We start from the raw sequence: 23,019 nt of genomic DNA, 5'->3' as shown, positions 1-23,019 counted from the left end.
ACTTAAAACTGTACATTGTATATTCCAAGAGCAGATGATATGATAACACGGAAATTTAAATTCTTGGACATTGTCAATACTTAATTTCACTGAACAGATCTCACGCTTTTATAAAAATAAAAAAAAATTAATGCATTTATATCATTCATGCATGCTAAATATGTAAGTTTATAACGGAAACGCTTGATTGATTGATTAACTATATTTACGTCGCGTGCGTCCAAAATGGCATGTGCGACGGAACGGAGAGACATTTGTAAGTCCAGCAAGTTGCTTCCAATATTTAGAAATGTATATTACATCTTTGGGCAATAAAAAAAGTTTGAACTAAACTAAAATTAACGGGATATGATATGCACGAATATATTTACCTTCTTATTTCCAGTACAAACGCCATTAAATTTAAAGCTTGGTACTCAATAACTCTTCTTGATATGAGTCAGTTTATAATATAAATAGCAACTTAAACAAATTCAGTGTCCTAAAATGGCGGGACTTAATAAATTGGCCAACGACTTCTTGCACAAAACAAGGTAGATAGCTCTTATGTCAGTTCCACAGATGTATCAAGCAAGCATTAAGGTGGCTGATATAAATTAACTACAGCAGGTACAAAGCAAGTATTCAGGTAGCTGATATAAATTAACTAATACACGTAATAAGCAGGGATTTAGGTAACTGATACAAATTGCCTATAACCTGTATAAAGCAACTATTTAAGTAGCTAATATAAATTAAGTTCAACAGGTATAAAGCAAATATTCCGGTAGCTGATACAAATTAACTACAACATGTATAAAGCAAGTATTTAGGTGGCTGACACAAATTAACTACAACATGTATAAAGCAAGTATTTAGGTAGTTAAATATCTGATATAAAATTAACTACATAAAGTACTGGGGTAAAGAAAGGTCTTACATGTTTATCTTATTAAATAAAGTACATTTCAGTGACACCTTATGCAAGAAAATCATTATATTCCCGTATTAGGTGTCATTATACGAGTATCTATTATTTTCGTTTTATGTTAAATCTATTTCCATCGTTACGAGACGAATGCTAGTTGTTAAATCTTTGCAAACGATGAGTCCATATCTGCACAAGACCGCAAAATCTGAAAGAAACACACACACACACACACACACACACAGAGTGGAGAAATACGGATTTTACAATGAAATCTATACAGCAAAGTAACAATATCCAGACCGTATCAAAATTATTTATTCACACCCCGACAATTTTTCTATTCATTCCTACCGTCTTCACGTTCATCAGTCCACATTTCAAGTTTGAGATTTATATTTAGGTTAGATGCGGTGCGAGTACAACAGGCGTGATTACATTATTCCTTCTCTGAAAGGGGCGGTTATAAGACATGACTATCATATCATCTTAGCGTCCAAATATTTTATCCCTTTTCTAGACTGATCCGACACTACGTCTTTGTAAGTGTTAAATTACAAAACTGATATATTTAACAGAATATAAATTATTTAGGAATCCATGATAAATATGAGTGAGTAATAAATTCAATAATAAAATATCACATGTGAGTTGTATTGAAGCTGATCTGCATGTAATACACAGTGTCAGTGTCCTTTAAAAAAAATCATGTTTTTTTTTTTCTTTTAATAAATTAACAAATTAAGCAATTCTTCTGATTCTTAAAATAATAAATATTTTACCTGTATTTGTTAGATTTTGGTACCACATACAAATAACAAAAACAAAAATTGAAGATGCTTTATAAAATTAACATCATGTAAGTAAGCTGAGCTGTTCTGATGTAGACCTGTTATCACAATTGTTAGGATTTCGTATGCTAAAGTTAACGTGACACTCTAATGTTCACGGGAAAAAACCTTCACGCAGAAGACTTAGGGTTAGAACCAATCAGCACAAGCATATAATATTTCACCGTGTGTATTTTACAGCGGATATCTAACAGGAAGGCAAATAGAATGTATTGATCAATACCAACGCGAAGAGCTGCATATCAGTCCTAATCATTTTGTCACTTTCTTTTGTGGACTACAATGAAATGTTTGCATTATAAAGTTTAAAGATGTTATCACTTGCTGTACTGAGTGATTCTAGCATTTCCCTACCCTATCACTCAAAATATTGCCCACTTTTTGCTACCGTTTTACTCACAATAAGCTTGCCTACTTTCCCCTACCGTATTAATCAAAAGCTAACGCCTTTGTACAATAGCCCTTTGTAAGTTGTACCATGAAAACGGTGTGACATTTTAACCTTGTGACATAGCAAATACTAGTCGAAAGTTCAGGAAAGAATATGGAATATGGGGCCACAACTCTTGATAGAATATGTTAAGATACTACCACTACTACTACTAGTACTACTACTAACAATGACACAAATTACTCAGACAAGGGCACCCTAGTTTATCTTTTTAAATATTGCTCATCGTAGTCATATGCTTTCATCAGTAGTGCACTTGAAGAGACGAAAATACATAAAGTCACCCCCAGGGACATGTACATATGTGTGGCACAATAATCAGTCCAGGGGGCCCCGAGTGGCCGAGTGGTCTAAAGCGCTCTCAGTTACGGATCACTGCCATTTCACCTCTGTCAGCGCCGGTTCGAGTCTCGGATTCAGCCAATGTGGGTATGTGAGAAAGCTTGCCAGTAGCTTCTCGTGGGTCGGTGGTTCTTTCCAGGGTTTTCCCGAGTTCTTCCTCCACCATTATTAATACTGGCCGCCATGTATAGCCTATTGTGTGCTGAAAAATGGCGTTAAACCCAACAACAACAACAACAATAATCAGTCCAGTTGTATTTTCAGTCCTAAGCTTTGGAACTGTGTGTAAAGTCCGCTTGAAAGAAAATAAGTTGACACTTGACAGTTTATGAATTTTTGTACTCAGTCCCTAGAACGTGAGACGGTGTATAAATGGCAAACTTGTAAGACCGTCATACGGACTTCTAGTGTATACATATCAAACTTGTAAGTCCGAAAGATGGACTTCTAGTGTATACATGTCAAACTTGTAAGACCGTCAGACAGACTTCTACAGGACACCGTCGTATCCTCTTGTTCCTTTTAAATCCTTTCTTCCGACACTGATATTATATCAAATATAAATGACACTGTAACAATCCAAGGGGTTATTTGACCGAGAGATGTCAAACCCTGGCTCGATTCCGCTAGAAATTATGTTTCCCCTAATTTCAATGTTATCTAAACAACTACTGTTGTAAACTGGAAAGTCTAACGTGTCCATTCTGTAAATAATTTTACTATAATTAATACAAGACCACACATATCACAACGTCCCTAATCTCTATCAACCGCACAACTGCTTAGTTTCTATTCGCGAATTTTCCGTAACGTACCGTCACAATTTCACGCCGTAAAACTATGTAACTCCCCCAATACTTGGATTTTCTTTACTAAGTCACCTTAGGCCAGTCAAATCATGGTTTTAAGCTACATTCCGCCTGTAAAACTATGTCACATTTAACACCATGGCAACAATAAACGGCGTCTGACGACGACGGAACAATTCCCTCACGTTTATTCCATTGTATAATTTATCAGCCTCCAATAATGACTACTGCACCTGGAGTCACACAACCAATGTGCACAACTAGATTTTATAAGGGGCTATTGAACTGCAGGATCACTCTCGCGGCTCTGACCTGAATTCATCAAAAGTAAACCATGGCATTATGGAAACTCACTAACACATCTCTCCGTGACGTTTGCTCCCAGCAAATGGCTAACTATTTCGGTCTGAAGAAACTTTTCATACGACCAACTTTCCGAAATCAAAGAAGTAATCATACAAATCTAAGAAATCCTTAAAATGAAGAACCATAAACAAATGCGCATATTCCAAATTTTAAACAATACTTAGTCTTTTTCCCCTTCCTTCAGTAATCATGTTGCCCTTGAGAAGAGAATACTACTTTTTTCAACCTAAGCTTTTAATTGTCTTCTTTCGTATGTCTTTATTTCAGCATATAAGGAATCATGAAAGTGTTTCATTACTGACACGTTCCCAATGTTTGTACGTCACGTGGTATACAATGGTTACAATTTTTAACTTTCCCTGATATTTGATGATCAGGGAAAGCGTCCTTCTTTGATATATATATATATATATATATATATATATATATATATATATATATATGTATGTATGTATGTAAGTAGTGAAGTGGGACGATAGGGAGACAAGGGGAATTTAATGTTAAAATAGGGGGTTTGCCTTATAGCGACAATGGAAATTTAACATGGGAAAATTTTCAATGCCTTATAGCGACAAGGGAATTTAACATGGAAATAGATTTTGGGAATGTATAGCGACAAGGGAAATTTAACATGGGAAAATTTTGAATGCGTTATAGCGTCAAGGGAAATTGAACATAGACAACAGATATTTTTAAAAAAAAGAAATGTAGGCATGAAAGGGAATGTCTTTTCGAGGCATTGGAGTGGCCCTGAAAAGGACCTTTGTGTTTCTTCTTCTTTTTGTTCTTGTTCTTGTTCTTCTTCTTCTTCTTCTTCTTCCTCCACTCCTTCATCCACCCCCTTATCTTTCCTAATAATCCTTTCTTCTTTACTTCTGACTCTGGTAACCAGTCAGGATGGCCCAGCGCTCTGAACTTGGCTTGTATCTTCATCCAATTATTATTTAACCTCTGAAACTCTTCCTTTTTCTTTTGGTTTTCCTTATCCTTTCGTTCCTTACTCCATTTCTCTTTGATCTTCATGACTTCTTCCTCCATCACTTTTCTCATAAGTTCTTCCGCTTTCTTCAGCTGGTCCAGGCCTCTTTTGACATAGGACCACTCTGTCCATTCCATTATGTCTTCCAAAAGCACCTTACGTCTATCACATTATCTATGGCTTCGTTCAAGTGACCAATCTTCACACATTCGGTATCGATAAAGCCTCTTAGCCTTTTTACTTCTTCTTCTACCATCTCTTTCACCAGATCCATAGCTAATTTCATGTTTGTCACTTGTCTTCTGACAAATTCCCGGGTAACTTCATGCTTCCATTCACGTTCAGTCCTTTCCAATACAAAGGCTCCATCCACCATCCAATGCCAAATATGCTTCAGCTGGTTAAACTATTCTGTTACAGCCACCATCTTCCTTTTCTTTATTCCGTAGAATGGTGCGAACGACGAACACTGTGGGTTCTTATATAAAAAGCGCGGACGTGAAGGAAAACATCCCTTACTTTTGTCATCTCATATTATATACTATCCACACACGCAAAGCAGCATAAAACAAACCCAAAATATACTATCCACACACGTAAAGCAGCAAAATCAAACCCTAAATATACTATCCACACACGTAAAGTAGCAAAATAAAACCCTAAATATACTATCCACACACGGTAAGCAGCAAAACCAAACCCAAATCTACTATCCACACACGTCAAGCAGCAAAAACATAACCAAAATTTACTATCCCCACATATGTACTTCAGCGCTTACAATCATACACACACATACACACACACACACACACAAACACACACAATCACACCAGGAAACGAGTGAGTATTTATATTCCCACTACTCCACATTCACACATTGCCAAATTGATTACTATATCTTTTCTATAGTTTTGGTTAGCCCTGAAAAGAGCTGTTTTTCGCGAACTCCAGAGTGTTAGTGGTGACTCCTCCCTGTCCTGGCACCGCACACGCATCTCCGGCTCCAGTCTCCTTGCCAATTCAGCGTTGTGACTGGAATCGCAGAAGGGGGATGATTGGCTTCTGAATCCCAGTCTTCACTCCCTGGAACCCTGAAGATTTCCCTCTGTCTGTGCTGAATTCGTGGATGCTGTTCTGGCTGTGGTTGTGGTGGAAGAGGTTGTGCCTGTGGCTGTGGTGTAGCTACTGACCGGGGTGATGTCCTCACCAAGGGTTTCACCTCACTTTTTTCCCTCATTATTATGTGAGGCAGGATTCCTATTTTCTTTTCCTCCTCCTCTTTTTTCCTTTTTTGCTTCTCCTCCTCTTTTATCCTTCCCTCTTCGACTATGGCCTCCGCGGCCAGTTCATTTAGTATGCGCCTGGCATATTCCAGGTGCATCTGGAGTTCTAAAAGAGTTTCAAGTCTGCTACTCATTTTTACTGTTGATCAATCAACAAGGGTAGCCAGACTGCCGAGCGGTTTTCAATTTATACGAAAAGCGAGGACGTGAACGAAAACATCCCTTTAAGACACAAAACTTATATTACCTACATCATGACCTAAAAACGCGCGGACCTAAAAGAAACACTCACTCACTTTTGTATACTACCCATCACTATTCTAATAAATTTTGACAAGCCACTTAAAGAAAATTCACACACACACACACACACACAGACACACACACACACACACACACACACACACTTTTTAAGCAAGATAAATAATTCATGTGCTTGTACACGCACTTCTATTTTTTAACTTATTATAGGCAATAGATTGTTATTTCTTTTCTAGAGGTTGGGGAAGCCTTGAAAATGGCTGTTTTTTGTGTGTGAACTTGAAGCTATGGCAATCTTTTAGGTTCTAAGATGACGGCCTCCTCTGACGATAGGCTTTCTCCCAGGATAAGGTCTGCTTCTTCGGAAAGAGAATAACTCTTTGGTGTCGATACGACAGTCGACAAAGCCTCCGTCAGGTTCAGGTTGCTGCTGCTGTTGTTGTTGTTGTTGTTGCTGCTGCTCTCTCTGCTGTTTCTGAAGTCTGTACTTCTCTGTCCATTCTTCTTTCTCCCTGCTAATTTCTTCTCTGAAGAGCTCTTCTATCAGGTCTTCAGTGACTTTTAACATTCTAACATTCTCTGTCTCTTCAGGCTTCGGTATCAGACTGTGTCTGACCCTATGCAAATTCACGTAGGCTTCGTTTAGCTTAGCTAGTCTGGAGCACATCTTCGTAGGAGGATGAGTCGATAATGGATGGTTAGACTGGAGACTGCCCCGGTTTTTTGGTCAAAGCGCCGACGTGAAGGAAAACATCCCTACACGGTTTTCGAGTCGGAACGTTCAATGAGTGTCATGGGAGGGATAGTAAGAAGTCAAAGAGCGTGAATCAGGATATCTATAGCCAAACAAACCACAAAGACATTTTTCTTCTTCAAAACACAACATTTTTATTCAAAATCACTTAACACTAACAAGTAACTATAACATTTTAACAATAACTATTCAATTTAACATTAAACATTTTTTCAAGTAACAAACATTTTTTCTCAAATCACTAACACTATTTTGGAAATAGCTGACAACGTTGTGAATGAAATTGTGATTTCCACTGTTGGAAGTCATTAGGCCATTGATGGACGCTACGTTTCCTAGCTTGAGACAAAAGATAAGTACAATGGTCTCAAAACCATCGATCTACTTTCACATCGTTTCTAGAAGAAGAACTAGGATCAAAATGAGTCACTAAATGTTCTAAAGAATAGTCCAGACTGCGATGATGCAGAAAATACACACAGTACTGTCCACACACCAAGGAATCTGTGCCATGGAATTTCACATTATTGAATCGTGTGGTCTGAGCATTTCTTCTCATAAAGTCAGTGATATCGCTTTCCAAAGGAGGCAATCCATACGAATCGAAATATTCCACACATCCTTCTTGAGGAGAGTAGACGGCTACCCAGTGGGTTCCTGGGAGATGACTGTCGTCCGTGTTGATCACATAAGCTTGATGGTCTTGAGGTTTGCGATGAGGGAGTTCATCTTTAGCACATACGACAGGATTCCAAGAAGGAGTGTACGAACTGTGGTTCAAAAGATAATAAAGTTCCCAGGTATCCATATTTTGTGTGGTTTCTTTCTTCACAGGTAATGATAAGTGATCAATTCGATCCTGACTTTCTCTTAGAAAATGTCTGACAAGTAAAAGGCGTTTAGCTCCGACTTCGGACCCTGATTCACGAGAGTTTCGATGCCACGGATCTCCAGAGGCATTAATGGAGGACAAGAATGTTCACGCAAGCCTTTATGCCACTGACGCAACACGACTTCTTTTGAGATGAGACCCCAAGCTTCGTCCACATACTCGTCCAATTTTTCTTCTTGACTCAACATCAGACATTTATCGTGTTGAATTTGACTGGGATGATCGTTGTGACATTCATAACAATCTTCCTTGATCAGTTCCTTCATTTTTTCTGCCAGGACTGTAGTAAAACAGGAGACTAAATGGGCTTCTTGTTCTGGCCATCTCGACTTCATCATGATGACTTCTACGTCTTTGTCTTTGGATTCTTCTTCCACATTCTCTTCACATTCCATGTCCAAAGTTTCTCCAGTAGGTAAAGAGGGATAACAGTCTTCCATGGCTTCTAATAATCTAGAATGACTTCTCTCAAGCTGTTGATTTCTATCGTATTGTCAAATTCTGTATACAGGAGAACTTTCACTGTGTCAGGTAGAGGATTAGTAAACTGAAGTTCCACACGAATCTGGCCGGAATTTATAGGGTGGAAATGTCTGTCGTCGCTGCCTTGGTCTGGCTGAAATCAAACGTCCACAAACCGTAGCCTCCTGTATAATCCTCGTACGATATGCCGTGACTGGTGTTGGTTCCTAACTGTCCGGTGGCTTCGTACAGGGACAAGTACGACCTCAAGTAATTCCTGTCACCAAAATTAGGCTCAAAGGACCGGTACACAGTGTCTTGCCATCGCGACTGACTTCGATCTCGGCTACGTTGTAACGATGAAACAGGAAAGGATTTTCGTTGTGGACTCCGTTGAAGGCTGAATTCTTCACGATACCAATAATCAACGCTTGGGTAACTGGCCTTGGAACAGATGATCTTCGATCATGGATCGCTGTCCAGCAGGAATAGTGAACGTTTTTACTTCCACGCGTCGTATTGGATACTTGGCGGTCGTTCTGCTCAACGTGTGACTGATGTCGTTTCCCACTTTGGGTAACACTTCCACGCGTCGCACGTAGAGCCTGGCTTCTTGGATGATGGTTTTCTACTCGTTAGCATGGGCCATCAAATGGAAAGCGGCGATGAAGAATCTGAATGATTCCTTGTAGTAATTGACGTACTGTCACCGTGAACCATCGTAAGAATTCTTTGAGACTGGCTTCGAAGACACGAGCCTGTATTTGTGGATTTTCTTTCGCGACTGATGCCATGCAAGGCACGAATCAATTTGACGGGAACTGAAGGGACGTCATATTGAGACTGTTTGAGACGGACGAAAAGTGTCTAAGGTTTTTATAGATTTTGTGTAGGGTTAAGTCGAGGACGGAGACGTGTACAGGACAGGCCCTCCGTCTAGGCACCAGTGGTGTAACAATTGGGTACGAAATCGCTAATCATCAGGGGTAGTAGGTTTCAAATCGACGAGTAAATAGGAGTGTGGAGTTTGAGTGGCATCGTCGTACGCCTGAGTCAGCCAATGCGTTCCTAACTCTTTGGCTAAGACTTGAACTTGCGATTTATCTCGAGGGCTTTTAAACAAGACCACGTAATGAGCATTGAGACTGATGGTGCGATGGGCTTTACTTTGTTGAAACAAATTTTGAGTGATGTAAACGACACTTGCATTACGATGATGCCCTTTGAGGGTAAACCAAAGTTTAATTTCTTCTTCGTCTTCTCCTAACATGTTGAAAATAACCAAATGGGTTTGACGGGAGTCAGACACGATTCCATCGTCTTCTTTAGGAATGCCTTCCACAAACACGATGGAATCGCCTTGACTTTCTCGCAAGAGGCTGTACGCCGATTGCCACTCTTTGTAACACCACACGATGCGCTGAGGTGGACGATCGATCAAATGATGTTTATGTTCGATCAAACATTTGACAAATTCGGTTTTGCCTGAACCGCTAGGTTCCGCAATGAGCATGTTAAAGGGATGGCGAAGATATAAAGCCTCCCAACTGACACGATCTAAGTGTTCGTCGATGATTTTGACAGTGGAGGAAGAGGGAGTAGAGACAGCAGAGATAGCCATAGTGTTAGGAATGTCACTTGTGACACGAAAACAGACAAGACAAGAGTTTTTATACTTTTTCGGGACACGTTTATTGAATGTTTTAAACATGAACACGATAGACTAAAATACATAAAAGCCAAAGGCTTAAGTACAACGATAAAAGGCACATGAAAACGATAAACGTGGAATAGAAACAAGTTTATGTACAACATGTTTTGGGATATGTTCTGACCAATTCAACAGGTGGTAAGGTCACACAAGTGTCCTCCCGAAAGGGTCTTTCATGAATGTCCACGACAGTTCTGTCCTGAGTGACGAGTTCTTCTTCTGGTACTGTCACTAACACAGGTTGAAAAGTGACTTTTTTCTTTGGACGTTGAAAGGAAGGATCACAACTCTCGAACACACTGGGCCACTTCTTGGGTCCAAGCCTCAAAACCCCCTTTTTCCAGGCACGTACATCTGTCCAATGGGGGTGTAAGTCACAAGCTACACACACGTCGTCATACACGTCTTCGGTAGCTAAAAGTTGACGAATCTTTTTTTTCTTTAGAGGTCGAGAAGTATCCATGAAAACGCAAGACTTTGAGCAAAATGAGTCTTTCGTGAACATTTAAGGCCATTTGGGTGGTAAGTACTGTTCGTAAAGAGTCCACAAGGAATCGGCTTTTAACCGAAATCCCAGAAAACAAGTCACTATGACACACATCACTTGTCGACCCAAATTGAACGGAAATAGTTCTTGTAATAATTGATGGTAATGATCCACGGTTTGAATATGGTCATTGAGTTCCTTCCACGGAATCTGTTCAATCACATGTGATAAAAGTCGTGGCATGGCAGCCTGTTTTTATACTCTCTTTTTTTCGGAAGCAATACACGTACTTTCTACCCAGAGATCTTCATTCTCCAGTTGGGAATCTAAATGCTCCAAACTGTAACCTACACTTCAGAGTTCAATTAGAAGTTTCCTCTTCCACTAAGTAGTTTCCACGTCAAATATGTTGGTAATCCTTTAACTCTTCTTCCTCAATTCGTTGCTCTAGGTGAATCTCGAAGTAACCAAAATCACGAACATGTCGATCATTGGCGACCTGTAGGTATTGAACAAGGTCTGACCACTGGAACAATTTCTGACGAATCAGTTCTCTTATAGCATTCAGGTACCAGTGGTTTAAATACCGGTGACGTAACGGATACAATTGTTCTTTACATTTCACTTGTATTTTGACCAGTTCTCGGTAAATGCGTTCTCTCAACTCCACAGGCAAAGCACAAATCTTCTCTTGTAAAGTATCCATGAATAGCTCATTCAGTACGATTGAATTTACATTCTTCTCATAGAGCAAAAGTAATCCACATAGTAAGTAATTTCTGAACACTGCCACTCAGGGTAACGTCCAAGAATCTCACTGAAATTTTTTGACGTAAACGGTCTAAAGCGGTATAATAGGATGTATGCACCCTTGATCCAGAGAAATCTAACACATTGATTGACTTTTCTCACTTTCCTCTTGTGAATTTCTCGGCACAAAAGTTCTACAGTTACCCATTGAGATTTCACTCTGGCAAGTCCCTGCCAAACTTCCTTGTGAATCTTCTCTTGCAGTTCTTTAGGTAATGATTCAATATCATTTTTGAAATGACGCTTAAATACTGGTCTCGGTGATGTCCAACATTAGACTCCTAGCCAGTCTGGTTTCTTCTTCAACGACTGGTAAGTCTCGGCCCCACTAAGGGTAAGTATTGACAATTCGGTGACCATCGAGCATGTTCTAGGTAGGCCGAATCTTGTGGTTCCCAGTGGTGAAGTGTCACACCGCAACTGAGACACTTAACTTTATCTCTTTCACCCAAGTAGAAAAATCCGGCTCTGTCTAATTCTTCGGGGGTTGGTCCTCCCAGATACTTAGGCCATTTTCCTTTGAACGATTGAAGACGATTTTCAAAGTCGCAGTATTCCGACAAACGCACAGGAAACGAATATTCGTCTTTCACAGGATCTCGATGACGGTGAGGTGACATGGACAGGAGTTTGCTCAGGGCTGGATGACATCCGTAGGGTGGTAGACGTGAAGGTTGACATCCACATTTAAAATGAAACCCAGTAAAGTGTCCAAGAGGACGAGTGGCATCGTTTTCGCATCCATCCGGTTTGACACGCACAGCATCACTTTCCATGATAGGGATAGTGAGAACAAAGTTCCCATGATGCTTTACGGCATCACTAAGGTCACAACGTACAGCATCGCTCACATCTCAAGACTCACAATCGCACTCGTCTGCAAACTCCGTTACGCAATTAAAATGGTAACCGCATTGACAGTTGCAGTTTCCTTTCGGACATTTTCCATCGCAATGCATGGGTCTTATCCATCCAATATTAGTCACACTAGGGGAAGATAAAACTTTTTTACAATCCCCAAACTGGAATGTTGTCTCTTTCAAAGGATTCATCTTGTTCGCTTGGTCTTGGTAGTCACAATGAACTATCGATCTTGGACATTGTCCCTTTTTATATACAGATCAATACCAACATGTCCATACGGCAACGTAAAGTGACTGGGAAGTCGCACTCGCTTCTAGTAAACGACTTGATAGACTTTTTCCAAGGGTCGACTGACGATGTGGTGAGTGGGTAAACGTACAATCTTGTTTGGCTGATAGGTGGTCACTTTAAAGTGTTCATCTTTTCCAGACTTCAAGGCTTTCTTCAATACGCCAAAGTTCACCACTCGATTGGTACGATATTTCAGAGTCAATCCTTTCACTTTACCCTTCGTGTGCACTTCTCCTTGTTTGTCCCGGTATTCGTAACCGTAATTTCTAGGACCACCATTTGCGAAACTTAAAATTTTCTCGTCGGGGTGTTCGTCTGTCCAGGCTTCTAAACGGTCTCCTTCGATGTCAGGGTGCTGTTGACTCGGGTGATCGAATTAAATACAACTGTCCGTGTCAAAGTACAGGACTCGTTCCCCTAACAGTTCTAAAGCTTCGTACAATTTTAAGCGAGCATGAACTGTCACGTAAGCCGCAATGATGACATTTGCAAATTCGTCGGCTTCCAGATCTTCTTCGTAATTCACTAAGATCAAATCCTCACGAACGACGTCCACGTGTTTCATGTATTTGGTTTTGTCGTGAATCATCTGGAAGTAGCGGGAGGATTCTGTCAAATATTCCGTCTTGGGTAAACACGGTCGTTGTGCCATTTTACCCCACTAGCAATTTAACATTACTTTGGTAAACGATCGCCTGCCTTCGTTTTTCTCGATGTGGTCTAAAGTAATGTCTTCTTGTGCCCAGTATTTCTCTTTGAATGTCTTTTGGTCTTCGGGAATGTGACACCAGGTAGGATAGCCACTGGCTTCTTGCTTCAGTTTCAAAAAGCATCCACGTAGTCGGCGAAAATGCCTTTCTGAGTTGGGTCTCCCTTGTGGTATTGTTGTGTCTTGGGAAAGTGGCAAATTTCGTACACTTGTAACAGTTGTTATCCCATGTCCAGAGCTTTGAACAATTCCACGCTAACCCACGTCCCGGTCAAGGCACGTTCTTCCTGGGTATGCTGACAATGCTGGTCTTGGTTGCACGTTTCGGCACAAGTACGGCACAAAGGAAACATCAGTTTGTCTTGACAATGGTGAGGTAACACGCTTTGGTACAAGTCGGTGGGATGCAAAACTTTACATTTGATCAGACCTTCGTATTGTCAAATGTTTTTCAGGTCGATGGGTTCCGTCAGCAATTGTGGGTGCCCTGCAGGAAAGCGACAATATTTGCACACGTAGGGTACAGCGAACACACGTCCAAGTATTTGATTTCTTCTCCTTTCTCTTCGTCGGCTTGGTACAACAAACAGGTGGCATTGGTCCTTCCTCCGTACAAACTATCCCTCGGATTCAGGGCGTCCATGAACTGGTAACTTTCCACGATGCGCTTAAACTCGGGATTGGTTTTCAAACGGTGATCGTATTCGTGTTCCCACATTTCCACCACTTGGTATCCTTGCTGTTCTAACTTCAGCCGTCGCCGACAAGTGGCCTGGTACAAGTCTTCCATGGTTCGTTGTAAAAACTGATTTTTAGTGTCACGATCAGGGTAGCAGACGGGACATCCGTGAAATAAGCAACCGTTAAACTCGTACACGATCTTTGGGTTTTCTAAGTCCCAGCCATCTACCGAATGCATTCCGATGGTCTTTTCGCCCCCTCCGTTGCGGGCATGCTGAATCCATTTGTCTTCCTTGTCGCACAAGTAATGTAACCTGCGTAGGGCTTTGACCAAGTATTGACGTTTGACATAGTTGGTCGTTTGAGGACTGATGACAGCCACGGTGTTTTCAGGGATGAATTGTTGTCGGTAGATTACGGAACATGCGTTGGCAGTGGTGCAAGCTTCTTTCAAAGGATCGACCCCTCCGTGTTCCATGAACAGTACTCGAAATTTTCCACAGCAACGTCGTAAAATGTCCACGTCGGAACGACAATACTTTAGCATTTCTTCCTGAAAGTCAAAAGGGTCCGAGGCATGGGCCTGGTACCAAGCGTAGAAAGCTTCTCGTTGTTCGGTAGGCATGTTGTTGGGATCATAATAGTGAGCCTCAGGCAAATGGGGTAGAACGGCATGTTGATTGGCTTCCGTATTGAAAAAGTGTGGAAAGTACCCTTTAGCCATTTCTGTCATTCCAAACGTTTTAGGCATTCGACTCAAAAGGCATGGCCAAGTAACTCATCGAATCTTTAAACTGTACTTGTGCCACTTGCATGAAAATGATTTTGGCTCCGTTCAAAGTGACTTTAGGACGCACGGTACCATGTTCCGTATAGTACCTCAAAAGAAACTGTCCATCGTATCCGGAGAAATTGTGAGCCATCACCGTGGCATGACGATGACAATCTCGGTAACGTTCGATGTCCTCTTGGCTCCACGTCTTGTCGATGGGGTCTAAGACCCATCGGGCTAAATCGGTTAGCGTGTTCGGTCCCCGAGAGATTTTTTCACGTCCTCCAGGAATCTTGCTGCAGTGAGGGCAATGACTGAAGATAGGTTCTTGAATGCACTTCTCGCACGCTCGATGAGCCACGCAGAAATTAGGAATGTGAATGCCGGTCTCTTGCATGTATTTGAAATCGAAAAAGATGAAATTGCCTTTTTTTCTTCTTGTGACCATCTCTTTTTCTTGTTGGGGTTGGTATGTTTGCTTGTAGCATTGATGTTCCAAGTCCACGATTCGGTGACAAATGTGACATTTTTTCTTTCCTGGACATAAATGTGCCTTGGCATTATTGGTAAGTATGCCTTATCCACAGGTAGGGCACAATCTCAAGAGTTGACAAGCACATTTCTGCTGTGAACCGTGTGTCTTGAGATGTTGTTGGTGACAGATAAGGCTGACAAACATGCGCAGACAAGCAGGGCAATGCGCTCGTTCTTGTCCTTCGTCCAGACAGGGTTGAGAGGCCAAACATCCTGAGCATTTCGATCCGCAATGTTTGTGTTGCTCTCGATTGTTATAGCCATAGTCACATTTCTCACAGTAATAACCATATCCCAGGAATCCGGTGATACTGGTAATGGTAGTGAAATGTTCATCGTGGTGATAGAGATGAATGTATTTTCCATCTTTAAAGTCTTGGCCTCGAAACAACAGAGGTCCGCGCACTTCTTGAGGGTACACTTTCAAGGTGTAGCGTGGAGCTAGGACATCTTGCAATTTTTGCATTTCATGAATGCCACATGGTGTGTGTTTGGACAGGCCGGCTTGTTGTAACAGGAGTTCTGCTTCATTTCGTTGTTTGGCTCGGTTCGATTTTTGAATAGTTTTCCAGGCTCTAAACCATTCTGCCGTGTCGTTCTTGTTGGCATAGGTTCGCCCCACCACGATAGCCCTGGCTAAACACATGTGGTCTTGAGAGTGGTGAATTTGAACTAGGTTAATGCTGCGAAGGCCGTTCACCAATAACACCTTTTTGCGTTGTCCAGTCCCTTTAGGAGGAGAGACGTGGATCATGTCCAGTGTGGCTTTTCCATCCGTTATGTCAAACTTGTCATTGGATTGTTGCACGTGTTGAATCTTGTCCATGACTTTGGAACGGGTCAATTCTGCAGGGTTATTAAACTCGATCCAAACAGGGGAAAGTCTCAAGCGATCGTCTTCTTTGGTTTGACATTGTCGCTTAAGTGTGGTGAGCAAAGAATCCCACATCTAGGTGATGAACTCTTCTGCTTTCTCCAGCGGTACGTAGGACTTGAAATCTTTAAACTTCACCGTGTATTTGTAAGCCGTGGTTCTAAATTTTCTAGAGGTGCGCTTTTCCGTCTCTTGAATGTGATAGTACTTTTCAGGGTTGACTAAGGGTGGTGAACTTGGGCTAGGTGCAGACTCTCTGGGTTTGGATTCTGGTTCACTCATGTCCTCTTCAAAATCACTGGCATGAATTTGTGACAAGACTTCAGCAATGGTACGAGGCGATAGATCACGTTCCTGTCTCTTACGTTCTTCTTCTCCTTTCTTCTCGATTGGATTGGATCGTTTCATCTTGACTGCAAAAATTCAAATGACTAAAGTTTAAACACCAAGGGTTACTTTATATCCATGACAGACCAGCGTATATAAAGGGTGTGTGTCTTGTCCTTCCACTATTCAGAGCAGAACATGGACGAGACTACACAAATCGAACTTTTCATCAGAGCTTTGCGAGGGGTCATCAGAAAATTGTCTTCAGACCAGCCGACGGACTACTCACCCTCCTTTCGTGATAAAAGTCAAGATACTTGCTATATCTGTCAGAAGAAAGGGCATTGGTCTTCAGAGTGTCCAGACCGTCAAAAGAAAAAAAACAGGGGTTAAAAGAGACAAAAGTCAAGATACCTGTTATCATTGTCAAGAAAAAGGACATTGGTCTCCAGATTGCCCTAAGAAACAACAGGAGCAAGAAGAAGAGAGGAGTTATGGAGAGGAATAAGAGGAAGAAAGCAGACAGGTGAAGAAACAGAAACAGGAGAAAAAAAAGAAGGGAACAAAGTGAGAATGAAGAGGAGGAAAAAGCTGTGAAAGTGAAGACATTTAAAAAAAGAGAGAGTGAAGACAGAAAAAGAAGAAGCCTACGAACTTTTTAAAGTGCTATGTGGTGTTGTGAATTTGATTGTAAAATTTGTACCAGAATAAACAGTCTATAGAACGTAAGTGTCTCTTGGTTTTGATTTTTAGAATAAGAATCTTCACTCATGCACTCAATCATTCACACGTACTATAGGGGTAAAGAAAGGGATTTTTGAGTTTTAATTGATGTTGGCCACTGAAATACTATCTCTTTTCGAGAGACATGGGTGGCCCTGAAAAGGGCCTTTGGGTCTTGGTGGGGTTTAAACAACAAACTTAGGAGGCAATCAACTTTAACTGTCTTAAGCCTTTGCCACGGCCAAGGCCTACTTCTGGACTGCGTACTGTCGATGATGATGATGATTTGGTAGAAATTATTAAGGGTGGTATGGTAGGTGTTGTCACAGGGTTGGATTGTTTAGCTCGGGAAGGTCTTTTTCTTTTCGGTCGTAACAAAGAAGTCTGATACATTTGTTTCAGACTTCTTAACTCTGCATTTTGTCTAACAGTACCGTAACCGTTTGACTTTCACCCTCTTGTTTCTTGGCTGCTTCTTGTTGTTTCTTTCTTACCTCTTCTTCTTGCTGTTGTAGGAGAAAAGCTTGTTCCGCTTCCTTTTGCTGTTGTATAAATTTATCCAATTCTTCTTTCTGTCTCTGTTTAAAATTCTCCACGTGTGGTAAAGAAGGAGAAGGTGACGAAGGTACTGGTTCAGGAACAAATTCTTGCCAACGAAAATCCACAAAATCCCAATTCACCTCTTCTGGAAGTAAGTTCGGGTTCCCTTGGGTAGTCTCCACGTCGGTGCACCCCAATTCATTTTCTTCTGAGTTTCCGTCATGTTTATGCTCACTGTGTCGCATGGATTGACTGCGCACAAACGCTAGTGTCTCTGTATAGGGAATGTGACATCACGAACTGCTCTTTTCCGATTGGACGAATGGTGACTGAATTTTGTAACGCGTGTTTGGATTGGTCAATCAACTCAATCGTTTCGATCCTCCCTCTCCCTATAAATACTCGCAGTTCGCTGCATTCCTTCACCTGTTCGCGTCACCAAGATGTGGACCGACGTGGAATCCTCTACTCTTGTGTCTTCAATGATGTTTAGAACGGACTTACCCATGTACGTCCGATCTACGTGGACTATTGTCAAGATGACGGATACCTGTGTGTGGAAAAGAAGAATCTACGTAGAAAGACAAGGTTTTTTTCAAGAGAGTGATGATCTACAGTCCCGAAGTAAGACAGAGTTTAAGGACAAGAAGGAGACCTAAGCGGTGCCCTCTATGTTAACAGTATGGTATGTTAACATAAAACCAAAGGCCCTATTCAGGGCCACTCCAATGCGTGGAAAAGACATTCCCTTTCATGCCTACATTTCTTTTTTTTTTAAATGTCTTTTGTCTGTGTTCAATTTCCCTTGACGCTATAACGCATTCAAAATTTTCCCATGTTAAATTTCCCTTGTCGCTATACAGTCCCAAAATCTATTACCATGTTAAATTCCCTTGTCGCTATAAGGCATTGAAAATTTTCCCATGTTAAATTTCCCATTGTCGCTCTACAGTCCCAAAATATATTCCCATGTTAAATTCCCTTGTCGCTATAAGACATTGAAAATTTTCCCATGTTAAATTTCCATTGTCGCTATAAGGCAAACCCCCCATTTTAACATTAAATTCCCCTTGTCTCCCTATCGTCCCACTTCACTACTTATGTATGTATGGATGGATGGATGGATGGATGTATACATCTGTTCATTATTTTCAATATGTGTTAAAGTCATTGAAGACAAAAGTGGGGAAAGGTGATGGAAAGTCAAATTACCATAAAATGTTTATTTTCATAATCTTATGAGATTTTACTCTCTGTGTAAAAGAGATCGCGCAAAAAGCGGAATATAATGGCGTTTACCATAGACACTTCCGATGCCACAGTTTTGTATATACTATTTAATTTTTTTATTTAACTGTTGGAATATAGTTTCTATATGCGATGATTTACATATACATGTTATCTAAAGAGCTAGACCTCTTCTTACGCTTCGGTTGCTAACATAACATAGGTGAAACCTAGTAGAGAGACCCTTTTTTTTTTTTTTAAACATGTGCGCATTCTGAATGACATCGCTGGACGCCATGTAGATTTGATACAATGTGACTCGTGCACATTCTTCATCCATGCAGTAATGTTTATAAGTTTCAATAAATATTTCTTAATACTATCGCTATATTAAAAAAAGTAGTACAAATCTAAGAGACTGTAAACGGTGAATATATACAACATCCAAGAAAACAACTATCACGAACGTTGCGAACACTTACTGGTCTCCTCCGTAATGAAACATGCAGAAAATGCATCTATTTTCAAGCTGCTACAGAATAAATTCTGTTATCTTGTTTTTACATATACACGTTATCTCACTCGCCAGCATTTAAAACACTGATCAAATCCGGTACATTTAGAGGCTTTTAGAGGTATTTAACTGTTCTCCACCCAATAATCAGGTGCTATTTTTATTTTATCCCACAGAATAAAGCGTTCGAGGATCTGGTTATACACGATGAGTTCACAACTGCCAACAACCAATTCCTCATCCAGGACGAGTATGGCAGACGCGGAGTCGACAACTAATGCAGAGGCGGAGATGAATACGATTAGGTTCGATAGTCCTGACTCTTCATCAGGAATTGAAGGTATTATGGAGTAAAACCTGTCTGAATGATGCAGTACTGCGTGAGAAGAGTAATTTTTATGATCGGGAAGAAATGTATATCTGGCATTCAATAACAAATTCCGTACTGGATTTACAAGAACCAGAATATCGTTGAGACGGTTGATGGGTGCTAGCACGTATTTATGCGCACTTTATTCTTTGTATATATTTTATCTGGGACAGAATCTTGCAAAAGAGAGTCTGCAACCATGCACCGCATGGATAATAAGGGACAATGTCAAGGACAGTTTTTATCATTACTCATGAAAATCCATGTTGGATCCATAAACTTCCTAGATTCTAGGGTAGTAAGGAAAAGATGGCATAGTTTTGTTTATAATTTATGTTGACGTGAAATTTTATGTTTGTTATATGTTCGTGAAAGTTCGACTAATGACTTCTAAAAAGAATACGCATCAAGACACGTACTTCATTAGCTCCCTTTGTAACTGTCATTGTTTTTCTTTTGCATGATTGCTAGTGTTATTATAAGTGTCAGACTGGTTCGTTGATCGGAAATTTGAGTGAAACGTTGACAGCCTCGAACTCTTTTTTCGAACTCAAAGTAAAACTGTATATAATGAACCATAACGGATAAAGGTACATTTTGGCGCTATGGTCCTAGTTTAAATACGTTACCTGAAGATGTGAATTGAAATATAATTTATTTTCATTCAGCCGTTTGGAGATGTGTTAAATTTAACGCGTTGTTAATTTTAGGTAGAGTTTGGCATACTGAAGTTAATGTAGAGTTTGGCATACTAAAATTAAGGAAGAGACTGGCATACTGAAGCTAAGTTAGAGATTGGCATACTGAGGTTGAGATATCGTGTATAGACGCAAACGTTTCTAAATCGGCAGATCCAATTTCAGTTCATTTTGTGACAGATATAACTTCGTTTTTAGTGCCATCACAGACTTTCTTTGGTGAGAATACTATTCTCAGACACGTGACCATGGATTTACCAAATAGACAGCAACATATTCATTGTGGAGGCAAATTAGGCTGTTTAGCCCCCAGAAATCGTATACACAAAGGACAGAAAAAGATTTGATGCTCTACCTGCAAGCGAACATTTGTCAGTTCAGCATGTTACGAACAGCATGGCACGAAAGAGTCTCAACAACAGAAAAGTGCTTGTGAATAGATAACAGTGTAATCCATTTGTTTATAAAACATTTAGACCAGTAACAAAATGTTTCCCGTTTGTAGACGAAACAAATTATCTCGTGCATTCAAGAACCTTTGTCTCATCACTGGTTTGTGGACGACGAGAGTAAATATTTTATAGCTCTCGTTCCTTTTCTGAATTTGCTGATTGGAGTTTAGAACCCCAACACACATACAACACTTGGATGAAAGAGGGGGTACTACGAGTGGAGTTTAGAATCCCGACAACAAAACACTTCAGTGGAAAAGCAGGTACAATGTAACGGGAGCTGCCATCGATACGATGCCTTACAATTTCTCTGGATGCGACGGATACATTCTTCTTTAACATTATTCAGAACAAGTAACATACTTTCTAACAGTCGCCATGAACGGAGTCAAAATTATTTACATGTAAGTGGGAGACATATACTTTAAAGATTCCGTGCTTTATTTAGTCATTCCTTCGGTCATAACTCCTATAACGTTTGGAATGACAAAAATGGCTCAAGGTTATTTTCCACATGTTATAATGATTAAGCCAGTCTGCAGGTCGCGCTCCCGCACTTGTAAAAACTTTCGCGAATACGATCCGACGGTATGAGGACAGTAGTGCTAAACATATTCTACGCTTGTTATAATACCCAATCTTCAGACCATTTAGATTTGCATGACTAAAGTTTGCAATCTTGTCTATCTGATATTTTAAGACATTTCTGTGGAAAGTTTCGAATGTACTGGCATGCCAACAGTCCTGGTGTATCAAAATGGCGTTTACCAGAACTACTGTGAGTAAATTCACAATATTCAACGAATACTATTTTAGTTCAATGAGCACTTTGCAATTTCAACAGATAATCCAAACAAACCTTCCTCTCAGATCATCTCTAATCACAACATTAAACACATGTGTTGACTGATTTTAGCATGTAAAATAATAGTCTGAAATAGGATCGGAGTCAAGGAGGAGGTCCATTCATTTTCACAGCACTTTCCTTGTGTGTCTGAAAAGCTAATAAATACAATTAATTTATTTCCTTTCTGATCGTGTTCAGCATTATTTTCTTAAATTTCATCCTCCTCTCAAACTGATTTATGCGCTGTAGGACATCAATAGCGAAAATAATGTACCAGTGCGTAAGATTTTAGTCTCAAAGAGTGTTACAATCGTTTACTTTGAAAGCACGTCTTTTGCCACACTGCATCATTCACATACAAAACCAAACACAACGTCTTTGGAGAAGTATAGATTAGTTGTGTCACAACTGGTTATCCAAGAATCGATACTCAAGGAAAATAACTATTCACTTTGAAACAAAGTCCAAGAGGTCTCAATATTCGTTTATTCTTAAAATGAGATCCTAATGCTGAATCTAATAAAGCAACACCGTAAAGACGGACATAAAGGAAGATATGTGCTGCGAGTTCACACTCAGAGTAGAAGGAAAATGTTTTTCAAGAAAGTGAGGTACTGCTGCTAGAAGTGTTCAGGAAAACCGCGATCTGTAACCGTTTCTCCTCTCTCCTATTCTCCTCCATTAATGAAGAAGCCAGCTAAACCTACTTTAAGACAAGTGTTTCCTCGTTTGCTGAAAATGTAAACTCGGCTCAGAAGAAGTTCTCTCTGAATTAGCGACTGCTGCTGCAGCCAGAAAGGTGGCATCACCTAAGATAAAACTACGAAACGGAACGTGTGTTATAAAGTGTACTGGATTTATCGAAGTATGAAATGGCACTGTTACGAATCTATGTTCTTAAAATAAGTAACAGACAAGAGTGAAGGCAACAAGCTTTGTAAAATCCAACAAATCATTTATTTCCTTAAAAAGCAAAGTGAACATGGGAAAAACTTACGTTATTGCGAATCAAATCCCACAATAATTTTAGAATTACAGTCATAATTCCTAACAATTTAAAGCCCTGAATAAAATTCAGTACAAGTCCAGAATAAATACAAAAACTGAAGGCAACGATGTGTCTGTGGTATTTATTAGAGTGTCGATGTGTAAACAGTCTTTTGTTGAATCACAGTAATATAATTCCAGATTTAAATTCACTAAAAAATCCAGTGGATGTCTATACCCA

At 40.2% G+C, this 23,019-nt stretch overlaps 1 protein-coding gene across 1 annotated transcript in view; it reads left to right on the top strand.

The window, feature by feature from the left end:
• Positions 1 to 21,976, top strand: part of LOC149800401 (uncharacterized) — a 26,325-nt gene extending 4,349 nt beyond the window's left edge. Inside the window, exon 2 of the mRNA XM_089958419.1 lies at positions 19,601 to 21,976. Coding sequence (XP_089814545.1) covers positions 19,601 to 19,778 — 178 coding nt within the window. The 3' untranslated portion in view covers positions 19,779 to 21,976. The remainder of the gene's footprint in view (positions 1 to 19,600) is intronic.
• The last annotated feature ends 1,043 nt before the right edge of the window (positions 21,977 to 23,019 follow it).

Source organism: Sinohyriopsis cumingii, chromosome 5 (assembly GCF_028554795.1).
Source record: "Sinohyriopsis cumingii isolate HCF-2022 chromosome 5, ASM2855479v2, whole genome shotgun sequence".
NCBI classification, from domain to species: Eukaryota; Metazoa; Mollusca; class Bivalvia; order Unionida; family Unionidae; genus Sinohyriopsis; species Sinohyriopsis cumingii.
The sequence above is the reverse complement of the archived record's forward strand: the minus strand, read 5'-3'. Positions and strand labels throughout refer to the sequence as shown.